A 25,976-nucleotide genomic window follows, 5' to 3' on the forward strand; every position below is an offset into this window, starting at 1 on the left:
TATGTATATATGTGTATGTGAGTGGATGGGCCATTCTTCATCAGTTTGCTGGTATTACCTCACAAATGTGGGAAGCAGTGATTAAGTATAATATGTACATATTGCAGTGGAATTTATTAAAAAAAGGGTGTGTCTGTATTGTTCACTGGTTGGTAAGATTATGTAATGTATGTATGACTCATGGTGAGGTGCCTGAGGATTGGTCGAATGCTTGCATAGTGCCATTGTACAGAGGCAAAGGGGATAAAAGTGAGTGCTCAAATTACAAAGGTATAAGTTTGTTGAGTATTCCTGGTAAATTATATGGGAGGGTATTGATTGAGAGGGTGAAGGCATATACAGGGCATGAGATTGGGGAAGAGCATTGTGGTTTCAGAAGTGGTAGAGGATGTGTGGATCAGGTGTTTGCTTTGAAGAATGTATGTGAGAAATACTTAGAAAAGCAAATGAATTTGTATGTAGAATTTATGTATCTGTAGAAGGCATATGATAGAGTTGATAGAGATGCTCTGTGGAAGGTATTAAGATTATATGGTGTGGGAGGCAAGTTGTTAGAAGCAGTGAAAAGCTTTTATCAAGGATGTAAGGCGTGTGTACGTGTAGGAAGAGAGGAAAGTGGTTGGTTCTCAGTGAATGTTGGTTTGCGGCAGGAGTGCATGATGCCTCCATGGTTGTTTAATTTGTTTATGGATGGTGTTGTTAGGGAGGTAGGTGAATGCAAGAGTTTTGGAAAGAGGGGCAAGTATGCAGTCTGTTGAGGATGAGAGAGCTTGGGAAGTGAGTCAGTTGTTGTTTGCTGATGATACATTGGTGGTGGCAGATTCGTGTGAGAAACTGTAGAAGCTGGTGACTGAGTTTGGTAAAGTGTGTGAAAGAAGAAAGCTGAGAGTAAATGTGACTAAGAGCAAGGTTATTAGGTGCAGTAGGGTTGAGGGAGAAGTCAATTGGGAGGTAAGTTTGAATGGAGAAAAACTGGTGGAAGTAAAGTGTTTTAGATATCTGGGAGTGGATTTGGCAGCGGATGGAACCATGGAAGCGGAAGTGAATCATAGGGTGGGGGAAGGGGCGAAAGTTCTGGGAGCGTTGAAGAATGTGTGGAAGTTGAGAACGTTATCTCGGAAAGCAAAAATGGGTATGTTTGAAGGAATAGTGGGTCGAACAATGATATATGGTTGCGAGGTGTGGGCTATAGATAGAGTTGTGCAGAGGAGGGTGGATGTGCTGGAAATGAGATGTTTGAGGACAAAATGTGGTGTGATGTTGATTGATCGAGTGAATATTGAAAGGGTAAGAGAGATGTGTGGTGGTAAAAAGAGTGTGGTTGAGAGAGCAGAAGAGGGTGTTTTCAAATGGTTTGGTCACATGGAGAGAATGAGTGAGGAAAGATTGACAAAGAGGATATATGTTTCAGAGGTTTAGGGAATGAGAAGTTGGAGACCAAATTGGAGGTGGAAAGATGGAGTGAAAAAGATTTTGAGTGATCGGGTCCTGAACATGCAGGAGGGTGAAAGGCGTGCAAGGAATAGAGTGAATTGGAACGATGTGGTATACCGGGGTCGACGTGATGTCAGTGGAGTGAACCAGAGCATGTGAAGCATCTGGGGTAAACCATTGAAAGTTCTGTGGGGCCTGGATGTGGAAAGGGAGCTGTGGTTTCGGTGCATTATTACATGATAGCTAGAGACTGGATGTGAACGAATGTGGCCTTTGTTGTCTTAGAGCTATCTTGCGCACATGCAGGGGGAGGAGGTTGTCTTTTCATATGTGGCGGGGTGGCAACGGGAATGAATAAAGGCAGACAGTATGAATTATGTGCATGTGTATATATGTATATGTCTGTGTGTGTATATATATGTATATGTTGAGATGTATAGGTATGTATATATTGCGTGTGTGGATGTGTATGTATATACATGTTTATGTGGATGGGTTGGGCCATTCTTTCGTCTGTTTCCTTGCGCTAACCCACTAATGTAGAAGACAGCGACAAAGCAAAATAGAAAAAAATAATAGTAATGATAAATTTTTTTTTTTTTTTTTTTTGCTTTGTCGCTGTCTCCCGCGTTTGCGAGGTAGCGCAAGGAAACAGACGAAAGAAATGGCCCAACCCACCCCCATACACATGTATATACATACGTCCACACACGCAAATATACATACCTACACAGCTTTCCATGGTTTACCCCAGACGCTTCACATGCCCTGATTCAATCCACTGACAGCACGTCAACCCCGGTATACCACATCGCTCCAATTCACTCTATTCCTTGCCCTCCTTTCACCCTCCTGCATGTTCAGGCCCCGATCACACAAAATCTTTTTCACTCCATCTTTCCACCTCCAATTTGGTCTCCCTCTTCTCCTCGTTCCCTCCACCTCCGACACATATATCCTCTTGGTCAATCTTTCCTCACTCATTCTCTCCATGTGCCCAAACTATTTCAAAACACCCTCTTCTGCTCTCTCAACCACGCTCTTTTTATTTCCACACATCTCTCTTACCCTTACGTTACTTACTCGATCAAACCACCTCACACCACACATTGTCCTCAAACATCTCATTTCCAGCACATCCATCCTCCTGCGCACAACTCTATCCATAGCTCACGCCTCGCAACCATACAACATTGTTGGAACCACTATTCCTTCAAACATACCCATTTTTGCTTTCCGAGATAATGTTCTCGACTTCCACACATTTTTCAAGGCTCACAGAATTTTCGCCCCCTCCCCCACCCTATGATCCACTTCCGCCTCCATGGTTCCATCCGCTGCCAGATCCACTCCCAGATATCTAAAACACTTCACTTCCTCCAGTTTTTCTCCATTCAAACTCACCTCCCAGTTGACTTGACCCTCAACCCTACTGTACCTAATAACCTTGCTCTTATTCACATTTACTATGAACTTTCTTCTTTCACACACTTTACCAAACTCAGTCACCAGCTTCTGCAGTTTCTCACATGAATCAGCCACCAGCGCTGTATCATCAGCGAACAACAACTGACTCACTTCCCAAGCTCTCTCATCCCCAACAGACTTCATACTTGCCCCTCTTTCCAAAACTCTTGCATTCACCTCCCTAACAACCCCATCCATAAACAAATTAAACAACCATGGAGACATCACACACCCCTGCCGCAAACCTACATTCACTGAGAACCAATCACTTTCCTCTCTTCCTACACATACACATGCCTTACATCCTCGATAAAAACTTTTCACTGCTTCTAACAACTTGCCTGCCACACCATATATTCTTAATACCATCCACAGAGCATCTCTATCAACTCTGTCATATGCCTTCTCCAGATCCATAAATGCTACATACAAATCCATTTGCTTTTCTAATTATTTCTCACATACATTCTTCAAAGCAAACACCTGATCCACACATCCTCTACCACTTCTGAAACCACACTGCTCTTCCCCAATCTGATGCTCTGTACATGCCTTCACCCTCTCAATCAATACCCTCCCATATAATTTACCAGGAATACTCAACAAACTTATACCTCTGTAATTTGAGCACTCACTCTTATCCCCTTTGCCTTTGTGCAATGGCACTATGCACGCATTCCGCCAATCCTCAGGCACCTCACCGTGAGTCATACATACATTAAATACCCTTACCAACCAGTCAACAATACAGTCACCCCCTTTTTTAATAAATTCCACTGCAATACCATCCAAACCTGCTGCCTTGCCGGCTTTCATCTTCCGCAAAGCTTTTACTACCTCTTCTCTGTTTACCAAATCATTTTCCCTAACCCTCTCACTTTTCACACCACCTCGACCAAAACACCCTATATCTGCCACTCTATCATCAAACACATTCAACAAACCTTCAAAATGATAAATATATATTTGTTTATTTTATTATCCTTTGTTGCTGTCTCCTGTGTTATCGAGGAAGCACAAGGAAACATATGAAAGAATAGCCCAACCCCCCCACATACACTTGTATCTACATATACATCCACACATGCACATGTACATACCTATACATTTCAATGTATACATATCTATACATACACAGACATATACATATATACACATGTGCATAATTCATACTTACTGCTTTTATTCATTCCCATCGCCACCCCACCACACATGAAATGACAACTCCCTCCCCCAGCATGTGCACGAGGTAGCCCTAGGAAAAGACAACAAAGGCCGCATTTGTTCACACTCAGTCTCTAGCTGTCTGTCTTATGCACTTTATTTACCTCCTTCCAAAATATCTTTTTATTCTCCCTGAAATTTGATGATACTCTCTCACTCCGACTCTCATTTGCCCTTTTTTTCACCTCTTGCACCTTTCTCTTGACCTCCTGCCTCTTTCTTTTATACATCTCCCAGTCATTTGCACTATTTCCCGGCAAAACTCGTCCAAATGCCTCTCTCTTCTCTTTCAGTAATAATCTTACTTCTTCATCCCACCACTCACTACCCTTTCAAATCTGTCCACCTCCCACGCTCCTCATGCCACAAGCATCTTTTCCGCAAGCCATCACTGCTTCCCTAGATACATCCCATTCCTCCCCCACTCCCCTTACATCCTTTGCTCTCACCTTTTTCTATTCTGCACTCAGTCTCTCCTGGTACTTCCTCACACAAGTCTCCTTTCCAAGCTCACTTACTCTCACCACTCTCTTCACTCCAACATTCTCTCTCCTTTTCTGAAAACCTCTACAAATCTTCACCTTTGCCTCCACAAGATAATGATCAGACATCCCTCCAGTTGCACCTCTTGAGATATATTTTTTTTTTTTGTATGTCCAACTTATTCATGCTGTAATTCATTTTTATTCTTTCTATATAGTGATGAAAATTATATGGTTTGTAAAATAATACAGACAAATATTAGAAAGTTCTGTGGGGCCTGTATGTGGAAAGGGAGCTGTGGTTTCGGCGCATTATTACGTGACAGCTAGAGACTGAGCGTGAAAGAATGGGGCCTTTGTTGTCTTTTCCTAGCACTACCTCGCACACATGAGGGGGAAGGGGGTTGTTATTTCATGTGTGGCGAGGTGGTGATGGGAATGAATAAAGGCAGACAGTATGAATTATGTATATGTGTATATATGTATATGTCTGTGTGTGTATATATATGTATACGTTGAGATGTATAGGTATGTATATTTGCGTGTGTGGACGTGTATGTGTATGTGGGTGGGTTGGGCCATTCTTTCATCTGTTTCCTTGCGCTACCTCGCTAATGCGGGAGACAGCGACAAAGCAAAATAAATAAATAAAGATATTAGAAACAGTAAGTAACGTAAGGGTAAGAGAGATGTGTGGAAATAAAAAGAGCATGGTTGAGAGAGCAGAAGAGGGTGTTTTGAAATGGTTTGGGCACATGGAGAGAATGAGTGAGGAAAGATTGACCAAGAGGATATATGTGTCGGAGGTGGAGGGAACGAGGAGAAGTGGGAGACCAAATTGGAGGTGGAAAGATGGAGTGAAAAAGATTTTGTGTGATCTGGGCCTGAACATGCAGGAGGGTGAAAGGAGGGCAAGGAATAGAGTTAATTGGATCAATGTGGTATACCGGGGTTGACGTGCTGTCAGTGGATTGAATCAGGGCATGTGAAGCGTCTGGGGTAAACCATGGAAAGCTGTGTAGGTATGTATATTTGCGTGTGTGGACGTATGTATATACATGTGTATGGGGGTGGGTTGGGCCATTTCTTTCGTCTGTTTCCTTGCGCTACCTCGCAAACGCGGGAGACAGCGACAAAAAAAGAAAAAAAAAATTAGAAACAGATTATTCTTTGCCTTATATTTTATGTTAGTAATAGTTCAGCCACCAAAGATGCCATAACTGACTCCCTCCCAGACCCTAGTTCTAACTCTCATAGTCCCCCCCTCCCTTATCTCCCCAGTACAGTTCCCCATACTGAACAGGTACAGTGCACGGTTACAGGTGGAAGGAGATGTGTCCATAGATCTTACTGGTTGACACTTGCCAATCATTTGGCAGGGAAAAAATTCTATTAAGATTCATGAACTTTGTAATTATTCTACACGTTTGAATTTCCTTATGAATTTTGTTATACTTGATCACTCTTTCTTGCTTTAGCTAGTTAGCACCTGGAAACAGACAAAGAATAACTTTTCCACTCATTATTCATTTATTTATTTTGCTTTGTCGCTGTCTCCCACGTTAGTGAGGTAGCGCAAGGAAACAAATGAAAGAATGGCCCAACCCACCCACATACACATGTATATACATACACATCCACACATGCAAATATACATACCTATACATCTCCATATACACATATATATACACACACAGACATATACATATATACACATGTACATGATTCATACTGTCTGCCTTTATTTATTCCCATCGCCACCCTGCCACACATGAAATAACAACCCCCTCCCCCCTCATGTGCTCGAGGTAGCGCTAGGAAGACAACAAAGGCCCCATTTGTTCACACTCAGTCTCTAGCTGTCATGTAATAATGCACCAAAACCACAGCTCCCTTTCCACATCCAGGCCCCACAGAACTTTCCCTGGTTTACCCCAAACGCTTTACATGCCCTGGTTCAATCCATAGACAGCACGTCAACCGCGGTATACCACATCGTTCCAATTCACTCTATTCCTTGCACGCCTTTCACCCTCCTACATGTTCAGGCCTCAATCACTCAAAATCTTTTTCACTCCATCTTTCCACCTCCAATTTGGTCTCCCACTTCTCCTTGTTCCCTCCACCTCTGACACATATATCCTCTTTGTCAATCTTTCCTCACTCATTCTCTCCATGTGACCAGACCATTTCAAAACACCCTCTTCTGCTCTCTCAACCACACTGTTTTTATTACCACACATCTCTCTTACCCTATTATTACTTACTCGATCAAACCACCTCAAACCACATATTGTCCTCATACATCTTATTTCCAGCACATCCACCCTCCTCCGCACAACTCTATCCATAGCCCATGCCTTGCAACCATACAACATTGTTGGAACCACTATTCCTTCAAACATACTCATTTTTGCTTTCTGAGATAATGTTCTTGACTTCCACACATTCTTTAAGGCTCCCAGAACTCTCACCCCCTCCCCCACCCTATGATTCACTTCCACTTCTATGGTTCCATCCGCTGCCAAATCCACTCCCAGATATCTAAAACACTTCACTTCCACCAGCTTTTCTCCATTCAAACTTACCTCCCAATTGACTTGACAATCAACCCTACTGTACCTAATAACCTTGCTCTTATTCACATTTACTCTCAACTTTCTTCTTTCACACACTTTACCAAACTCAGTCACCAGCTTCTGCAGTTTCTCACATGAATCAGCCACCAGCGCTGTATCATCAGTGAACAACTGACTCACTTCCCAAGCACTCTCATCCACAACAGACTGCATACTTGCCCCTCTTTCGAAAACCCTTGCATTCACCTCCCTAACAACCCCATCCATAAACAAATTAAACAACCATGGAGACATCACACACCCCTGCCGCAAACCTACATTCACTGAAAACCAATCACTTTCCTCTCTTCCTACATGTACACATGCCTTACATCCTCGATAAAAACTTTTCACTGTTTCTAACAACTTGCCTCCCACACCATATATTCTTAATACCTTCCACAGAGCATCTCTATCAACTCTTATCATATGCCTTCTCCAGATCCATAAATGCTACATACAAATCCATTTGCTTTTCTAATTATTTCTCACATACATTCTTCAAAGCAAACACCTGATCCACACATCCTCTACCACTTCTGAAACCACACTGCTCTTCTCCAATCTGATGCTCTGTACATGCCTTCACCCTCTCAATCAATACCCTCCCATATAATTTCCCAGGAATACTCAACAAACTTATGCCTCTGTAATTTGAGCACTCACCTTTGTCCCCTTTGCCTTTGCACAATGGCACTATGCACGCATTCCGCCAATCCTCAGGCACCTCACCATGAATCATACGTACATTAAATAACCTTACCAACCAGTCAACAATACAGTCATCCCCTTTTTTAATAAATTCCACTGCAATGCCATCCAAACCCGCTGCCTTGCTAGCTTTCATCTTCCGCAAAGCTTTTACTACCTCTTCTCTGTTTACCAAATCATCCTCCCTAATCCTCTCACTTTGCACACCATCTCGACCAAAACACCCTATATTTGCCACTTTATCATCAAAAACATTCAACAAACCTTCAAAATACTCACTCCATCTCCTTCTCACATCACCACTACTTGTTATCACCTCCCCATTAGCCCCCTTCACTGAAGTTCCCATTTGTTCCCTTGTCTTATGCACTTTATTTACCTCCTTCCAAAACATCTTTTTATTCTCCCTAAAATTCAATGATGCTCTGTCACCGCAACTCTCGTTTGCCCTCTTTTTCACCTCTTGCACCTTTCTCTTGACCTCCTGCCTCTTTCTTTTATACATCTCCCACTCATTTGCATTATTTCCCTGCAAAACTTGTCCAAATGCCTCTCTCTTCTCTTTCACTAATAATCTTACTTCTTCATCCCACCACTCACTACCCTTTCTAATCTGCCCACCTCCTACGCTTCTCATGCCACAAGCATCTTTTGCACAAGCCATCACTGCTTCCCTAAATACATCCCATTCCTCCCCCACTCCCCTTATTTCCTTTGTTCTCACCTTTTTCCATTTTGTTCTCAGTCTCTCCTGGCACTTCTTCACACAAGTCTCCTTCCCAAGCTCGCTCACTCTCACCACTCTCTTCACCCCAATATTCTCTCTTCTTTTCTGAAAACCTCTACAAATCTTCACCTTCGCCTCCAGAAGATAATGATCAGACATCCCTCCAGTTGCACCTCTCAGCACATTAACATCCAAAAGTCTCTCTTTCACGCGCTTATCAATTAGCACGTAATCCAGTAATGCTCTCTGGCTATCTCTCCTACTTACATATGTATACTTATGTATATCTCTCTTTTTAAACCAGGTATTCCCAATCACCAGTCCTTTTTCAGCACATAAATCTACAAGCTCTTCACCATTTCCATTTACAACACTGAACACCCCATGTATACCAATTATTCCCTCAACTGCCACATTACTCACCTTTGCATTCAAATCACCCATCACTATAACCCGGTCTCGTGCATCAAAACCACTAACACACTCATTCAGCTGCTCCCAAAACACTTGCCTCTCATTATCTTTCTTTTCATGCCCAGGTGCATATGCACCAATAATCGCCTGTATCTCTCCATCAACTTTCAGTTTTACCCATATCAAGCTAGTTTACTGTCTTACACTCTATCACATACTCCCACCACTCCTGTTTCAGGAGTAGTGCTACTCCTTCCCTTGCTCTTGTCCTCTCACTAACCCCTGACTTTACTCCCAAGACATTCCCAAACCACTCTTCCCCTTTACTCTTGAGCTTCGTTTCACTCAGAGCCAAAAGATCCAGGTTCCTTTCCTCAAACATACTACCTATCTCTCCTTTTTTCTCATCTTGGTTACATCCACACACATTTAGGCACCCCAATCTGAGCCTTCGAGGAGGATGAGCACTCCCTGCGTGACTCCTTCTTCTGTTTCTCCTTTTAGAAAGTTAAAATACAAGGAGGGGAGGGTTTCTAGCTCCTCGCTTCCGTCCCCTTTAGTCGCTTTCTACGACACGTGAGGAATGTGTGGGAAGTATTCTTTCTCCCCTATCCCCATATACACCATATACACATATATACCATATACACATATGCACTCATATACACATATATATGCTTAAACACCCATACATGCACATGTACATACATATGCATATCAACATACAAATATGCATGCATATACATACATGTGCACAGACATATACATATATACACATGTACATATTATACTTGCTTACCTTCATCCATTTTAGGCGCTACCCCACCCCATAGGAAACAGCATTGATATCCCCTGCTTCAGCAAGGCAGGGCCAGGAAAACAGACAAAAAAGGCCACATTCGTTTACACTCGGTCTCTGGCTGTCATGTGTAATGCACCAAAACCACAGCTCCCTATCCACATCCAGACCCCACAGATCTTTCCATAGTTTACCCCAGACATTTCACATGCCATGGTTCAGATCTTTCCATAGTTTACCCTAGACATTTCACATGCCATGGTTCAGTCCATTGACAGCATGTCAACCCTGGTATACCACATCATTCCAATTCACTCTATTCCTTGCATGCCTCTTACCTTCTGTATGTTCAGGCCCCAATAACTCAAAATCTTTTTCACTCCATCCTTCCACTTCCAATTTGGTCTCCTGCTTCTTCTTTTTCCATTCACCTTTGACACATTTCTCCATATGTTCAAACCATTTCAACACACCCTCTTCTGCTCTCTCAACCACACTTTTTATTTCCACACTTCTCTCTTACCTTTTCATTGCATACTTGATCGAAACCCCTCACACCACATATTTTCCTCATACATTTCATTTCCAACACAACTGCCTTTCTCCATACAACCATCTCTATAGTCCATGCCTCGCAACCATATAACATTGTTGGAACTACTATTCCTTCAAACATCCCCATTTTTGCTCTCTGAGATAACGTTCTCTCCCACACATTCTTCATCGCCCCCAGCACCTTTGCCCCCTCCCCTACCCTGTGACTCACTTCCGCTTCCATGGTTCCATTTGCTGCTAAGTCCAATCCCAGATATCGAAAACACTTCACTTCCTCCATTTATTCTCCAATCAAACTCACATCCCAATTAAGTTGTCCCTAAACCCTAGTGAACCTAATAACTTTGCTCTTATTCACTTTTACTCTCAACTTTCTCCTTTCATACACTTTTCCAATCTCAGTCATCAACTTCTGCAGTTTCTCACTCGAATTAGCCACCACAGCTGTATCATTGGTGAACAACAACTGACTCACTTTCCAAGCCCTCTCATCCCCAACAGCCTGAATACTCACCCCTCTCTCCAAAACTCTTGCATTTACCTCCAGAACTACCCCATCCATAAATAGATTTAGCAACCATGGGGGCATCACACATCCCTGCCACAGGCTGACCTTTATTGGGAACCAATCACTCTCCTCTCTTCCTACTTGTACTCATGCCTTACATCCTTGGTAACAACTTTTCACTGCTTCTAGCGGCTTACCTCCCACACTATATACTCTTAAAACCTTCCACAGAGCATCTCCATCAACCTTGTCATATGCCTTCTCCAGATCCATAAATCCATCTGTTTTTCTTAGTATTTCTCACATACATTCTTTAAAGCAAACACATGATCCACACATCCTCTGCCACTTCTGAAACAACACTGCTCCTCCCCTGTCTGATGCTCTGTAAATGCCTTTACCCTCTCAATCAATGCCCTCCCATATAATTTCCCAGGAATACTCAACAAACTTATGCCTCTGTAGTTTGAACACACCTTTATCCCCTTTGCCTATGTGCAGTGGCACTATGCATGCATTCTGCCAATCCTCAGGCACTTCACCATGATCCATATAAACATTGAATAACCTTACCATCCAATCAACAACACAGTGAGTCCCTTTCTTATGTTTAAAGCTAAATAGAATACTTTACAAAGGACAGATATAAGCTGTTCTATTTTCTCAATATTGATAGGACAACCACATCTAAAAAAAGGACAGATTGTCCTTAAAAGTCCAGACTTATCAGTCCTGTCACACACTGTGGATTTGGCTATATCAGCAGTAGCTGGTAATGCTGTTCAATATCATCGTCAACTTTACAGTGTTCAGTTCTCTAACTTCTCGCTTACGGTCTGGTCTATACAAGTTGACTAACAACAATACAAGATTACAACGGACCATGGTCCTTGGAATACCAGACAAAGTTCTCAGCATTGAGATTGCCTCTGTCTCAGGCACTTCTGAGTCTCAGCCTGACTCTGTCTGTGGCAGAGACTTCTCAGTCATCTGACAGCCAGGTTGCCAGCAGCCAGGACAAGGAGCCTTTCCAAAACCAGGGGGCCTTACCTGATGTACTAACTCAAGCTCAGCCATCAGGACACGGACGATGAGGTACTCTGTTTTGAGTACCAAAAATGCCACCTGACTAAGAAAATTATTAGAGGCCATGTCACCAGCCTTAATAATTTGCTAATTCTAGAGTTTATGTATAGATATTGTACCGTACAGTATGCCTAATAGTTTAATGAGTGTACTTAAATTTCAGACTTACCTTTCATTTCCTGCCATGGAAATTATTTGGTATATCAAAGCTAAGTTCATGGTATTGGTTTGGTTTCAAGGCTTTCAAAACAGTACATTTTTAAATATAGATTTTAAAAAATTTGTTCCGCAAAAAAGTTGCAGAACTAATAGAAAATTCTTACTTATTCTTGGATTTAGCATAAATAAGCATTTGCTATGGGTTTGAAGCTTTTTTCCTTGTTTTATTAATTTTTTTATTTGAAAACTTATCTTTATCAGATTATCATTAACTTCCCATAACTAGGTATTGAAATAATCAGATAATCTATGTCGAACTTAGAAATTGGGGTTATCGGATTATTGTTGTCGAAGTCAACTTTTGAGTTGTTGGTGCTCAGCACTGATAATGAGATATGTGGAAAACAGGATGGTATGGAAACAAGTGGGTTAGAGCTGAGACATACCTCATAGTTTCAACTGTTCAGTGTTCTTCCTCAGGAGATACTAATTCCAGCATTCGGTAGGACTGTGTTCCCCAGCAAGTGATGGTCACCCAGTTAGATGCCTTGGCATTTTGCTCTCTGATTGGATCGCTTGTCCTGCTGTCTCCACCCATTCTCAGCGATCTCTGCTGCCTGACGTGACCAACAGATGAACTCAGACCTTGTGTTAGCATTCTTGATCCCATCCTGTAGGCAAGCTCTCACACTAAACAGTTTTTCAGTTGCCAGTAGTTGCCTTGACGTCGACCGTTTTGTGATAGAGTGGGAGCTTGCCTAGAGAATGTGTCAACCGTTTAGTGATAGAGTGGGAGCTTGCCTAGAGAATGTGTCAACCGTTTAGTGATAGAGTGGGAGCTTGCCTAGAGGAAGGGATTAAGAACAATAACAGAAGGTCTAGGTTCATCTGTTGGTCACGTCAGGCCATGGAGATTGCTGTGAACAGGTGGAGGCGGCAGGACAAGTAATCCAATCAGAGAGCAACATGCCAAGTCATCCAACCATCACTTGATGGGGAACACAGTCTTACCAAATGCTGGAATCGTTATCTCCTGAGGAAGACCGTTGAATGGTTGAAATGTTATGGTATGTCTCAGCTCTTAACTCATTTGTTTCCATAACATCCTGTTCTCCACATTTTTCATGATGGATAATACTTAGTGAGATATCTTGGGAATGGGACCCAAATCCACACACAAAATCCATTTATGTTTAATATACAACTTATACACATAGCTGTGAAGATAATGTATACAGTATTTTCAAAATATTTGTGCATGAAACAAAGTTTGTGTAACACTGAACCATCAGAAAGCTAAAATGCCAAAATGTGAGCCACCCTTGTGGACAATTTGTGGTTGTTTGGCATCATCTTCATTCCTGACTGAATTTATATGCCACTGATAAGCAATCATTTTCTTACACTTATTCACACAGAGTATAGAATAAGCGTAAAACACTGAGTAATGCACATAGGTCTGGCAGTGATGATGGTTTGTAACAAACTGGTGCAAACAGAGCATCAGAGCCAAGCATGGGCCAGTAAGGTCAGGTGTGGAATTTTCCAATTGTAGCATCAGGTCACTGCTCAGAAGGTTTGGGATTTTGGGTTTTCAGATTAGGTATGCTCAACCTGTAGAAAGAGGAAAGGTTTTTGGTTCTCCCTGTCATTTTTAGTCATCTTCTGTAATATGCAGGAGACACAAGGGTAGTATTCTTTCTCTTCTCTCCACAGGGATAGATGTAGATGCTGGACAGATGTAGTGAGGAATTTGTTTTGGGTTTAGAATGTGATAGATGAAGATGTGCAAGAATGGTTAACGATTAAATACAGTGAGAGCATTTATTTATGAAAGTGGTATGTGTGAAGGCCTTCGTTATAGCTTATGAATCAACTTTGTGTGTAGAGCAAAAAGTAAGTGCTTCATAAGTGTAGGAGTTTATATTTCACTTCAGCACTCTGGACATGTGTCATTGATTTTGAAAATTAAGTGGAGTGGGGTAAGTGATGTTGTAAAGGCCAGGTTTACCAAATCCACCCCATTTAATTGGGAATATGGTGATAATGATAGGTAGTTTGAACTAAGTATGTATGATCTTGCTCCAGAGTAGACAACAGATCTTAATGATAATGGTGGAAATGCTGGAGTAGATGCTGATTCATTTCATCAAATATTGTGCATTGATATATATTAGGCTCATGCTCAGTGACTTGCGAAAACATGTCGGTAGCTAGAGAGAAAGCTTAAGAAAACCTGGAATTTCATGAAGCTGCAAGTATGAGAACCATTCTTTGGTGGATAGTGAGTGAACTGAACATGTAGCATCTTGGTAAGAGATTTTGCTGCTAGGTCTCTATCATTAGCTTTATGGATTTCATTCTCATCATTAGCTTTATGGATTTTGTATGTGGGTAATACATGGCAAATAGTGAGAAATGCCAATGAGGAAAAGAGGAGAAAGATAACTACCCATACATCTGGGGATGGGGAGAAAGAATACTTCCCACGCATTCCTCACGTGTCGTAGAAGGTGACTAAAGGGGATGGGAGCGGGGGCTAGAAACCCTCCCCTCGTATTTTAACTTTCCAAAAGGGGAAACAGAAGGAGTCACACGGGGAGTGCTCATCCTCCTTGAAGGCTCAGATTGGGGTGCCTAAATGTGTGTGGATGTAACCAAGATGAGAAAAAAGGAGAGATAGGTAGTATGTTTGAGGAAAGGAACCTGGATCTTTTGGCTCTGAGTGAAATGAAGCTCAAGGGTTAAGGGGAAGAGTGGTTTGGGAATGTCTTGGGAGTAAAGTCAGGGGTTAGTGAGAGGACAAGAGCAAGGGAAGGAGTAGCACTACTCCTGAAACAGGAGTGGTGGGAGTATGTGATAGATAGTAAGAAAGTAAACTCTAGATTGATATGGGTAAAAGTGAAAGTTGATGGAGAGAGATGGGTGATTATTGGTGCATATGCACCTGGGCATGAGAAGAAAGATCATGAGAGGCAAGTGTTTTGGGAGCAGCTGAATGAGTGTGTAAGTGGTTTTGATGCACGAGACCGGGTTATAGTGATGGGTGATTTGAATGCAAAGGTGAGTAATGTGGCAGTTGAGGGAATAATTGGTGTACATTGGGTGTTCAGTGTTGTAAGTGGAAATGGTGAGGAGCTTGTAGATTTATGTGCTGAAAAAGGACTGGTGATTGGGAATACCTGGTTTAAAAAGAGAGATATACATAAGTATACATATGTAAGTAGGAGAGATGGCCAGAGAGCGTTATTGGATTACGTGTTAATTGATAGGCGCGTGAAAGAGAGACTTTTGGATGTTAATGTGCTGAGAGGTGCAACTGGAGGGATGTCTGATCATTATCTTGTGGAGGCGAAGGTGAAGATTTGTAGAGGTTTTCAGAAAAGAAGAGAGAATATTGGGGTGAAGAGAGTGGTGAGAGTAAGTGAGCTTGGGAAGGAGTCTTGTGTGAGGAAGTGCCAGGAGAGACTGAATACAGAATGGAAAAAGGTGAGAACAAAGGAGGTAAGGAGGGTGGGGGAGGAATGGGATGTATTTAGGGAATCAGTGATGGCTTGCGCAAAAGATGCTTGTGGCATGAGAAGCGTGGGAGGTGGGCAGATTAGAATGGGTAGTGCGTGGTGGAATGAAGAAGTAAGATTATTAGTGAAAGAGAAGAGAGAGGCATTTGGACAATTTTTGCAGGGAAATAATGCAAATGAGTGGATGTATAAAAGTAAGAGGCAGGAGGTCAAGAGAAAGGTGCAAGAGGTGAAAAAGAGGGCAAATGAGAGTTGGGGTGAGAGTATCATTAAATCTTAGGGAGAATAAAAAGATGTTTTGGAAGGAGGTAAATAAAGTGCATAAGACAAGGGAACAAATGGGCACTTCAGTGAAGGGGGCTAATGGGGAGATGATAACAAGCAGTGGTGATGTGAGAAGGAGATGGAGTGAGTATTTTGAAAGTTTGTTGAATGTGTTTGATGATAAAGTGGCAGATATAGGGTGTTTTGGTCGAGGTGGTGTGCAAAGTAAGAGGGTTAGGGAAAATGATTTGGTAAACAGAGAAGAGGTAGTAAAAGCTTTGCGGAAGATGAAAGCCGGCAAGGCAGCAGGTTTGGATGGTATTGCAGTGGAATTTATTAAAAAAGGGGGTGACTGTATTGTTGACTGGTTGGTAAGGTTATTTAATGTATGTATGACTCATGGTGAGATGCCTGAGGATTGGCGGAATGCTTGCTTAGTGCCATTGTACAAAGGCAAAGGGGATAAGAGTGAGTGCTCAAATTACAGAGGTATAAGTTTGTTGAGTATTCCTGGTAAATTATATGGGAGGGTATTGATTGAGAGGGTGAAGGCATGTACAGAGCATCAGATTGGGGAAGAGCAGTGTGGTTTCAGAAGTGGTAGAGGATGTGTGGATCAGGTGTTTGCTTTGAAGAATGTATGTGAGAAATACTTAGAAAAGCAAATGGATTTGTATGTAGCATTTATGGATGTGGAGAAGGCATATGATAGAGTTGATAGAGATGCTCTGTGGAAGGTATTAAGGATATATGGTGTGGGAGGCAAGTTGTTGGAAGCAGTGAAAAGTTTTTATCGAGGATGTAAGGCATGTGTACGTGTGGGAAGAGAGGAAAGTGATTGGTTCTCAGTGAATGTAGGTTTGCGTGAGGGGTGTGTGATGTCTCCATGGTTGTTTAATTTGTTTATGGATGGGGTTGTTAGGGAGGTGAATGCAAGAGTTTTGGAAAGAGGGGCAAGTATGCAGTCTGTTGTGGATGAGAGAGCTTGGGAAGTGAGTCAGTTGATGTTTGCTATGATACAGCACTGTTGGCTGATTCATGTAAGAAACTGCAGAAGCTGGTGACTGAGTTTGGTAAAGTGTGTGAAAGAAGAAAGTTAAGAGTAAATGTGAATAAGAGTAAGGTTATTATGTACAGTAGGGGTGAGGGTCAAGTCAATTAGGAGGTAAGTTTAAATGGAGAAAAAATGGAGGAAGTGAAGTGTTTTTAGATATCTGGGAGTGGATTTGGCAGTGGATGGAACCATGGAAGTGGAAGTGAATCATAGGGAGGGGGGGAGGGGGCGAAACTTCTGGGGGCCTTGAAGTATGTGTGGAAGTTGAGAACATTATCTTGGAAAGCAAAAATGGGTATGTTTGAAGGAATAGTGGTACCAACAATGTTGTATGGTTGCGAGGCGTGGGCTATGGATAGAGTTGTATGCAGGTGGGTGGATGTGCTGGAAATGAGATGTTTGAGGACAATATGTGGTGTGAGGTGGTTTGATCGAGTAAGTAATGTAAGGGTAAGAGAGATGTGTGGGAATAAAAAGAGTGTGACTGAGAGAGCTGAAGAGGGTGTTTTGAAATGGTGTGGTCACATGGAGAGAATGAGTGAGGGAAGATTGACCAAGAGGATATATGTGTCAGAGGTGGAAGGAATGAGGAGAACTGGGAGACCAAATTGGAGGTAGAAAGATGGAGTGAAAAAGATGTTGACTGATCGGGGCCTGAACATGCAGGAGGGTGAAAGGCGTGCAAGGAATAGAGTGAATTGGAACGATGTCGTATACCGGGGTCGACATGCTGTCAATGAATTGAACCAGGGCATGTGAAGCGTGTGGGGTAAACCATGGAAAGTTGTGTGGGGCGTGGATGTGGAAAGGGAGCTGTGGTTTTGATTCATTATTACATGATAGCTAGAGTCCAAGTTTGAATGAATGGGGCCTTTGTTGCTGTTTCCTATCGCTACCTCGCACACATGAGGGGGGAGGGGGTTGTTATTCCATGTTTGGCGAGTTGGCGATGGGAATGAGTAAAGGCAGACAGTATGAATTATGTACATGTGTATATATGTATATGTCTGTGTGCATATATATGTATCTATTGAGATGTATAGGTATGTATGTTTGCGTGTGTGGATGTGTATGTATATACATGTGTATGTTGGTGGGTTGGGCCATCCTTTCGTCTGTTTCCTTGCGCTACCTCGCTAACGCGGGAGACAGCGACAAAGCAAATTATAAATATATAAACATCTGATGTGTGTTGTAAGAGATGACTAAAAAGGGGGTGTGAGAGGCTGGAAATTCTCCCTCTTGTATTTTTCCTTTTAAGATGTGGGAACTGAGAAAGGTGGGGATCGTCACATCCTGTTTTAACTTTTCAGAGGAAAGAACAAAAAGGATCCAAGAGAAGCTTTGTTATCTGTTCCTGTTGCTGTTTCATAATGGTGGGAAGTGGTGAACATAAAGAAAAGGAAGAATATTAGTTTATAGTGTGGCTTTACTTAAATTGATATTTTTTAAAGCTTTTCATTATTAGACTTTCCATTATGCTCCTCAGATGATTAAAGAAGTGAGCGAGATTGAGGTTCAGCTGGTGGAACGAGGATGTATAGCTGGCTGGTACTGTCCAACTCTTCTATTATATGTTGTTGGTGTTCTCAGGAAGTATCATTGTTGTTTGCTGGGTAAGTCAGTATTTATGATTTCGTAGGGGATTTGACAAACACAAACATTAATTTTGTAAAAGTTGTAATACCTATTTAGTGCATTAATTAGTTTACTGTTCTGACAGTCAAGCATATTTCTTTAGATACAGAATGATTTTTGTCAATTGTTGTTTGTTCATGATACAGCACTAGTAGCAGATTCAATTGAGAAATTGAAGAAGTTGGTGACTGAGTGTGGAAGTGTATGAAATGTAGAAGTTGAGAGTAAAATGGTTATTAGGTTTAGCAGGGCAAAGGGACAGGTTAGCTGGGGTATGAGTTTGAATGGAGAAAATTTGGAGGAAGTGAGGTGTTTTAGCTATCTGGGAGTGCTTATGGCAGCAAATGGAATCATGGAAGAGGAAGTGAGTCACCAGGTGAATGAGGGGGGAGGAGGGGGGTGAAGATTCTGGGAGCATTGAAGAATGTATGGAACAAAGGTTGTTGCCTGAGATGGTGAAAATGGGTATGTTTGAAGGTATAGTAGCCCAAGCGATGCTTTATGGATGCAAATCATAGGTTTTAGACTAGAATGTGTGGAGGTGGGTAGATGTGTTGAAAATGAAATGTTTTAGGACAATATGGGGTGTGTAGTGGTTTGATCGATTAACTAATTAAATGGTTAGAGAAGTGAGGTTGAGAGAGCTTAAGAGGGTTTGGTGAAATGGTTTGACCATGTAAAGTTTGTACTATAGGTGATTGTGTTCGTCATCACTCTGGTGAAGTTTATCATATTTGCCTCACTGTGTTGTACTGGAGGTGAATGTGTTCATCTTCACTATGGTGAAGTTCATCATACTTGCCTTACTGTGTAGTATTGGAGGTGAGTGTGTTCATCATCACTATGGTGAAGTTCATCATAATTGCCTTACTTTGTAGTACTGGAGATAAGTGTGTTCATCAACACTACGGTGAAATTCATCACACTTCCCTTACTAGGGGAGATAGAGTACTTCCCATGTATTCCCTGCGTGTATTAGAAGGCGACTAAAAGGGGAGGGAGTAGGGGGCTGGAAATCCTCCCCTCTCGTTTTTGATTTTCAAGAGGAACAGAGAAGGGGGCCAAGTGAGGATATTCCCTCAAAGGCTCAGTCCTCTGTTCTTAATGCTGCCTTGCTAATGTGGGACATGACGAATAGTATATATATATATATATATATATATATATATATATATATATATATATATATATATATATATATTTAATGTATGTATGACTCATGGTGAGGTGCCTGAGGATTGGCGGAATGCGTGCATAGTGCCATTGTACAAAGGCAAAGGGGATAAGAGTGAGTGCTCAAATTACAGAGGTATAAGTTTGTTGAGTATTCCTGGTAAATTATATGGGAGGGTATTGATTGAGAGGGTGAAGGCATGTACAGAGCATCAGATTGGGGAAGAGCAGTGTGGTTTCAGAAGTGGTAGAGGATGTGTGGATCAGGTGTTTGCTTTGAAGAATGTATGTGAGAAATACTTAGAAAAGCAAATGGATTTGTATGTAGCATTTATGGATGTGGAGAAGGCATATGATAGAGTTGATAGAGATGCTCTGTGGAAGGTATTAAGAATATATGGTGTGGGAGGCAAGTTGTTAGAAGCAGTGAAAAGTTTTTATCGAGGATGTAAGGCATGTGTACGTGTAGGAAGAGAGGAAAGTGATTGGTTCTCAGTGAATGTAGGTTTGCGGCAGGGGTGTGTGATGTCTCCATGGTTGTTTAATTTGTTTATGGATGGGGTTGTTAGGGAGGTAAATGCAAGAGTCTTGGAAAGAGGGGCAAGTATGAAGTCTGTTGGGGATGAGAGAGCTTGGGAAGTGAGTCAGTTGTTGTTCGCTGATGATACAGCGCTGGTGGCGGATTCATGTGAGAAACTGCAGAAGCTGGTGACGGAGTTTGGTAAAGTGTGTGGAAGAAGAAAGTTAAGAGTAAATGTGAATAAGAGCAAGGTTATTAGGTACAGTAGGGTTGAGGGTCAAGTCAATTGGGAGGTGAGTTTGAATGGTGAAAAACTGGAGGAAGTGAAGTGTTTTAGATATCTGGGAGTGGATCTGTCAGCGGATGGAACCATGGAAGCGGAAGTGGATCATAGGGTGGGGGAGGGGGCGAAAATTTTGGAAGCCTTGAAAAATGTGTGGAAGTCGAGAACATTATCCCGGAAAGCAAAAATGGGTATGTTTGAAGGAATAGTAGTTCCAACAATGTTGTATGGTTGCGAGGCGTGGGCTATGGATAGAGTTGTGCGCAGGAGGATGGATGTGCTGGAAATGAGATGTTTGAGGACAATGTGTGGTGTGAGGTGGTTTGATCGAGTAAGTAACGTAAGGGTAAGAGAGATGTGTGGAAATAAAAAGAGCGTGGTTGAGAGAGCAGAAGAGGGTGTTTTGAAATGGTTTGGGCACATGGAGAGAATGAGTGAGGAAAGATTGACCAAGAGGATATATGTGTCGGAGGTGGAGGGAACGAGGAGAAGAGGGAGACCAAATTGGAGGTGGAAAGATGGAGTGAAAAGGATTTTGTGTGATCGGGGCCTGAACATGCAGGAGGGTGAAAGGAGGGCAAGGAATAGAGTGAATTGGAGCGATGTGGTATACAGGGGTTGACGTGCTGTCATTGGATTGAATCAAGGCATGTGAAGCATCCGGGGTAAACCATGGAAAGCTGTGTAGGTATGTATATTTCCGTGTGTGGACGTGTGTATGTACATGTGTGTGGGGGGAGTTGGGCCATTTCTTTCGTCTGTTTCCTTGCGCTACCTCGCAAACGCGGGAGACAGCGACAAAGTATAAAAAAAAAAAAAAAAAAATATATATATATATATATATATATATATATATATATATATATATATATATATATATATATATATATATATATATATTTTTCATACTATCCGCCATTTCCCGCGACAGTGAGGTAGCGTTAAGAACAGAGGACTGGTCCTTTGAGGGAATATCCTCACCTGGCCCCCCCTTCTCTGTTCCTTCTTTTGGAAAATTAAAAAAAAGAAAAAAAAACGAGAAGGGAGGATTTCCAGCCCCCCGCTCCCTTCCCTTTTAGTCGCCTTCTACGACACGCAGGGAATACGTGGGAAGTATTCTTTCTCCCCTATCCCCAGGGAAAATATATATATATATTTTTTTTTTATACTTTGTCGCTGTCTCCCGTGTTTGCGAGGTAGCGCAAGGAAATAGACGAAAGAAATGGCCCAACCCCCCCCATACACATGTATATACATACGTCCACACACGCAAATATACATACCTACACAGCTTTCCATGGTTTACCCCAGACGCTTCACATGCCTTGATTCAATCCACTGACAGCACGTCAACCCCGGTATACCACATCGCTCCAATTCACTCTATTCCTTGCCCTCCTTTCACCCTCCTGCATGTTCAGGCCCCGATCACACAAAATCTTTTTCACTCCATCTTTCCACCTCCAATTTGGTCTCCCTCTTCTCCTTGCTCCCTCCACCTCCGACACATATATCCTCTTGGTCAATCTTTCCTCACTCATCCTCTCCATGTGCCCAAACCACTTCAAAACACCCTCTTCTGCTCTCTCAACCACACTCTTTTTATTTCCACACATCTCTCTTACCCTTACGTTACTCACTCGATCAAACCACCTCACACCACACATTGTCCTCAAACATCTCATTTCCAGCACATCCATCCTCCTGCGCACAACTCTATCCATAGCCCACGCCTCACAACCATACAACATTGTTGGAACCACTATTCCTTCAAACATACCCATTTTTGCTTTCCGAGATAATGTTCTCGACTTCCACACATTCTTCAAGGCCCCCAGAATTTTCGCCCCCTCCCCCACCCTATGATCCACTTCCGCTTCCATGGTTCCATCCGCTGCCAGATCCACTCCCAGATATCTAAAACACTAAAACACTTCCTCCAGTTTTTCTCCATTCAAACTCACCTCCCAATAGACTTGACCCTCAACCCTACTGTACCTAATAACCTTGCTCTTATTCACATTTACTCTTGACTTTCTTCTTCCACACACTTTACCAAACTCAGTCACCAGCTTCTGCAGTTTCTCACATGAATCAGCCACCAGCGCTGTATCATCAGCGAACAACAACTGACTCACTTCCCAAGCTCTCTCATCCCCAACAGACTTCATACTTGCCCCTCTTTCCAAAACTCTTGCATTTACCTCCCTAACAACCCCATCCATAAACAAATTAAACAACCATGGAGACATCACACACCCCTGCCGCAAACCTACATTCACTGAGAACCAATCACTTTCCTCTCTTCCTACACGTACACATGCCTTACATCCTCGATAAAAACTTTTCACTGCTTCTAACAACTTTCCTCCCACACCATATATTCTTAATACCTTCCACAGAGCATCTCTATCAACTCTATCATATGCCTTCTCCACATCCATAAATGCTACATACAAATCCATTTGCTTTTCTAAGTATTTCTCACATACATTCTTCAAAGCAAACACCTGATCCACACATCATACTATTCACCATTTCCCGCATTAGCGAGGTAGCGTTAAGAACGGAGGACTGGTCCTTTGAGGGAATATCCTCACCTGGCCCCCCCTTCTCTGTTCCTTCTTTTGGAAAATTGAAAAAAAAAAATGAGAGGGGTGGATTTCCAGCCACCCGCTCCCTCCCCTTTTAGTCGCCTTCTACGACATGCAGGGAATACGTGGGAAGTATTCTTTCTCCCCTATCCCCAGGGATATATATATATATATATATATATATTTTCCTTTGTCGCTGTCTCCCGCGTTTGCGAGGTAGCGCAAGGAAACATACGAAAGAAATGGCCCAACCCACCCCCATACACATGTATATACATACACGTCCACACACGCAAATATACATACCCATACATCTCATCGTATACATATATATACACACACAGACATATACATATATACACAAGTACATAATTCATACTGTCTGCCTTTATTCACTCCCATCGCCACCTCACCACACATGAATTAACAACCCCCTCCCCCCCTCATGTGTGCGAGGTAGCGCTAGGAAAAGACAACAAAGGCCACATTCGTTCACACTCACTCTCTAGCTGTCATGTAATAATGCACTGAAACCACAGCTCCCTTTCCACATCCAGGCCCCACAGAACTTTCCGTGGTTTACCCCAGATGCTTCACATGCCTTGGTTCAATCCATTGACAGCACATCGATCCCGGTATACCACATCTTTCCATTTCACTCTATTCCTTGCACGCCTTTCACCCTCCTGCATGTTCAGGCCCCGATCACTCAAAATCTTTTTCACTCCATCTTTCCACCTCCAATTTGGTCTCCCACTTCTCCTTGTTCCCTCCACCTCTGACACATATATCCTCTTTGTCAATCTTTCCTCACTCATTCTCTCCATGTGACCAGACCATTTCAAAACACCCTCTTCTGCTCTCTCAACCACACTGTTTTTATTACCACACATCTCTCTTACCCTATTATTACTTACTCGATCAAACCACCTCAAACCACATATTGTCCTCAAACATCTCATCTCCAGCACATCCACCCTCCTGCGCACAACTCTATTCATACCCACGCCTCGCAACCATATAACACTGTTGGAACCACTATTCCTTCAAACATACCCATTTTTGCTTTCCGAGATAATGTTCTCGACTTCCACACATTCCTCAACGCTCCCAGAATTTTCGCCTCCTAGCCCACCCTATGATTCACTTCTGCTTCCATGGTTCCATCCACTGCCAAATCCACTCCCAGATATCTAAAACACTTCACTTCCTCCAGCTTTTCACCATTCAAACTTACCTCCCAATTGACTTGACCCTCAACCCTTGCTCTTATTCACATTTACTCTCAGCTTTCTTCTTTCAGACACTTTACCAAACTCAGTCACCAGCTTCTGCAGTTTCTCACATGAATCAGCCACCAGCGCTGTATCATCAGCGAACAATAACTGACTCACTTCCCAAGCTCTCTCATCCACAACAGACTGCATACTTGCCCCTCTTTCCAAAACTCTTGCATTCACCTCCCTAACAACCCCATCCATAAACAAATTAAACAACCATGGAGACATCACACACCCCTGCCGCAAACCTACATTCACTGAGAATCAATCAGTTCCTCTCTTCCTACACATACACATGCTTTACATCCTCGATAAAAACTTTTCACTGCTTCCAACAACTTGCCTCCCACTTCATATATTCTTAATACCTTCCACAGGGCATCTCTATCAACTCTATCATATGCCTTCTCCAGATCCATAAATGCTACATACAAATCCATTTGCTTTTTTTAATTATTTCTCACATACATTCTTCAAAGCAAACACCTGATCCACACATCCTCTACCACTTCTGAAACCACACTGCTCTTCCCCAATCTGATGCTCTGTACATGCCTTCACCCTCCCAATCAATATCCTCCCATATAATTTACCAGGAATACTCAACAGACTTATACCTGTGTAATTTGAGCACTCACTCTTATTCCCTTTGCCTTTGTACAATGGCACTATGCAATCATTCCACGAATCCTCAGGCACCTCACCATGAATCATACATACATTAAATAACCTTACCAGCCAGTCAACAGTACAGTCACCCCCTTTTTTAACAAATTCCACTGCAATACCATCCAAACCTGCTGCTTTGCCGGCTTTCATCTTCCGCAAAGCTTTTACTACGTCTTCTCTGTTTACCAAATCATCCTTCCTAACCCTTTCACTTTGCACACCACCTCGACCAAAACACCCTATATCTGCCACTCTATCATCAAACACATTCAACAAACCTTCAAAATACTCCCTTCATCTCCTTCTCACATCATCACTACTTGTTATCACCTCCCCATTAGCCCCCTTCACTGAAGTTCCCATTTGTTCCCTTGTCTTATGCACTTTATTTACCTCCTTCCAAAACATCTTTTTATTCTCCCTAAAATTTAATGATACTCCCTCACCCCATCTCTCATTTGCCCTCTTTTTCACCTCTTGCACCTTTCTCTTGACCTCCTGCCTTTTTCTTTTATACATCTCCCAGTCAGTTCCATTATTTCCCTGCAAAAATTGTCCAAATGCCTCTCTCTTCTCTTTCACTTATAATCTTACTTCTCCATCCCACCACTCTCTACCCTTTCTAATCTGTCCACCTCCCACGCTTCTCATGCCACAAGCATCTTTTGTGCAAGCCATCACTGCTCCCCTAAATACATCCCATTCCTCCCCCACTCCCCTTACCTCCTTTATTCTCACCTTTTTCTTTTCCATTCTGTACTCAGTCTCTCCTGGTACTTCCTCACACAAGTCTCCT

The 25,976-nt window shown here is 42.4% G+C and overlaps 1 protein-coding gene across 2 annotated transcripts in view; it reads left to right on the forward strand.

The window, feature by feature from the left end:
- The window catches only part of LOC139760017 (mediator of RNA polymerase II transcription subunit 12-like protein), a 456,094-nt gene that overhangs the window by 236,000 nt on the left and 194,118 nt on the right, over positions 1–25,976 (forward strand). For both annotated transcript variants that reach the window (XM_071682758.1, XM_071682766.1), the window contains exon 18: positions 18,513–18,639. In XM_071682758.1, coding sequence (XP_071538859.1) covers positions 18,513–18,639 — 127 coding nt within the window. The remainder of the gene's footprint in view (positions 1–18,512; positions 18,640–25,976) is intronic.

Source organism: Panulirus ornatus, chromosome 3, assembly GCF_036320965.1.
Source record: "Panulirus ornatus isolate Po-2019 chromosome 3, ASM3632096v1, whole genome shotgun sequence".
In the NCBI taxonomy this organism is placed as follows: domain Eukaryota; kingdom Metazoa; phylum Arthropoda; class Malacostraca; order Decapoda; family Palinuridae; genus Panulirus; species Panulirus ornatus.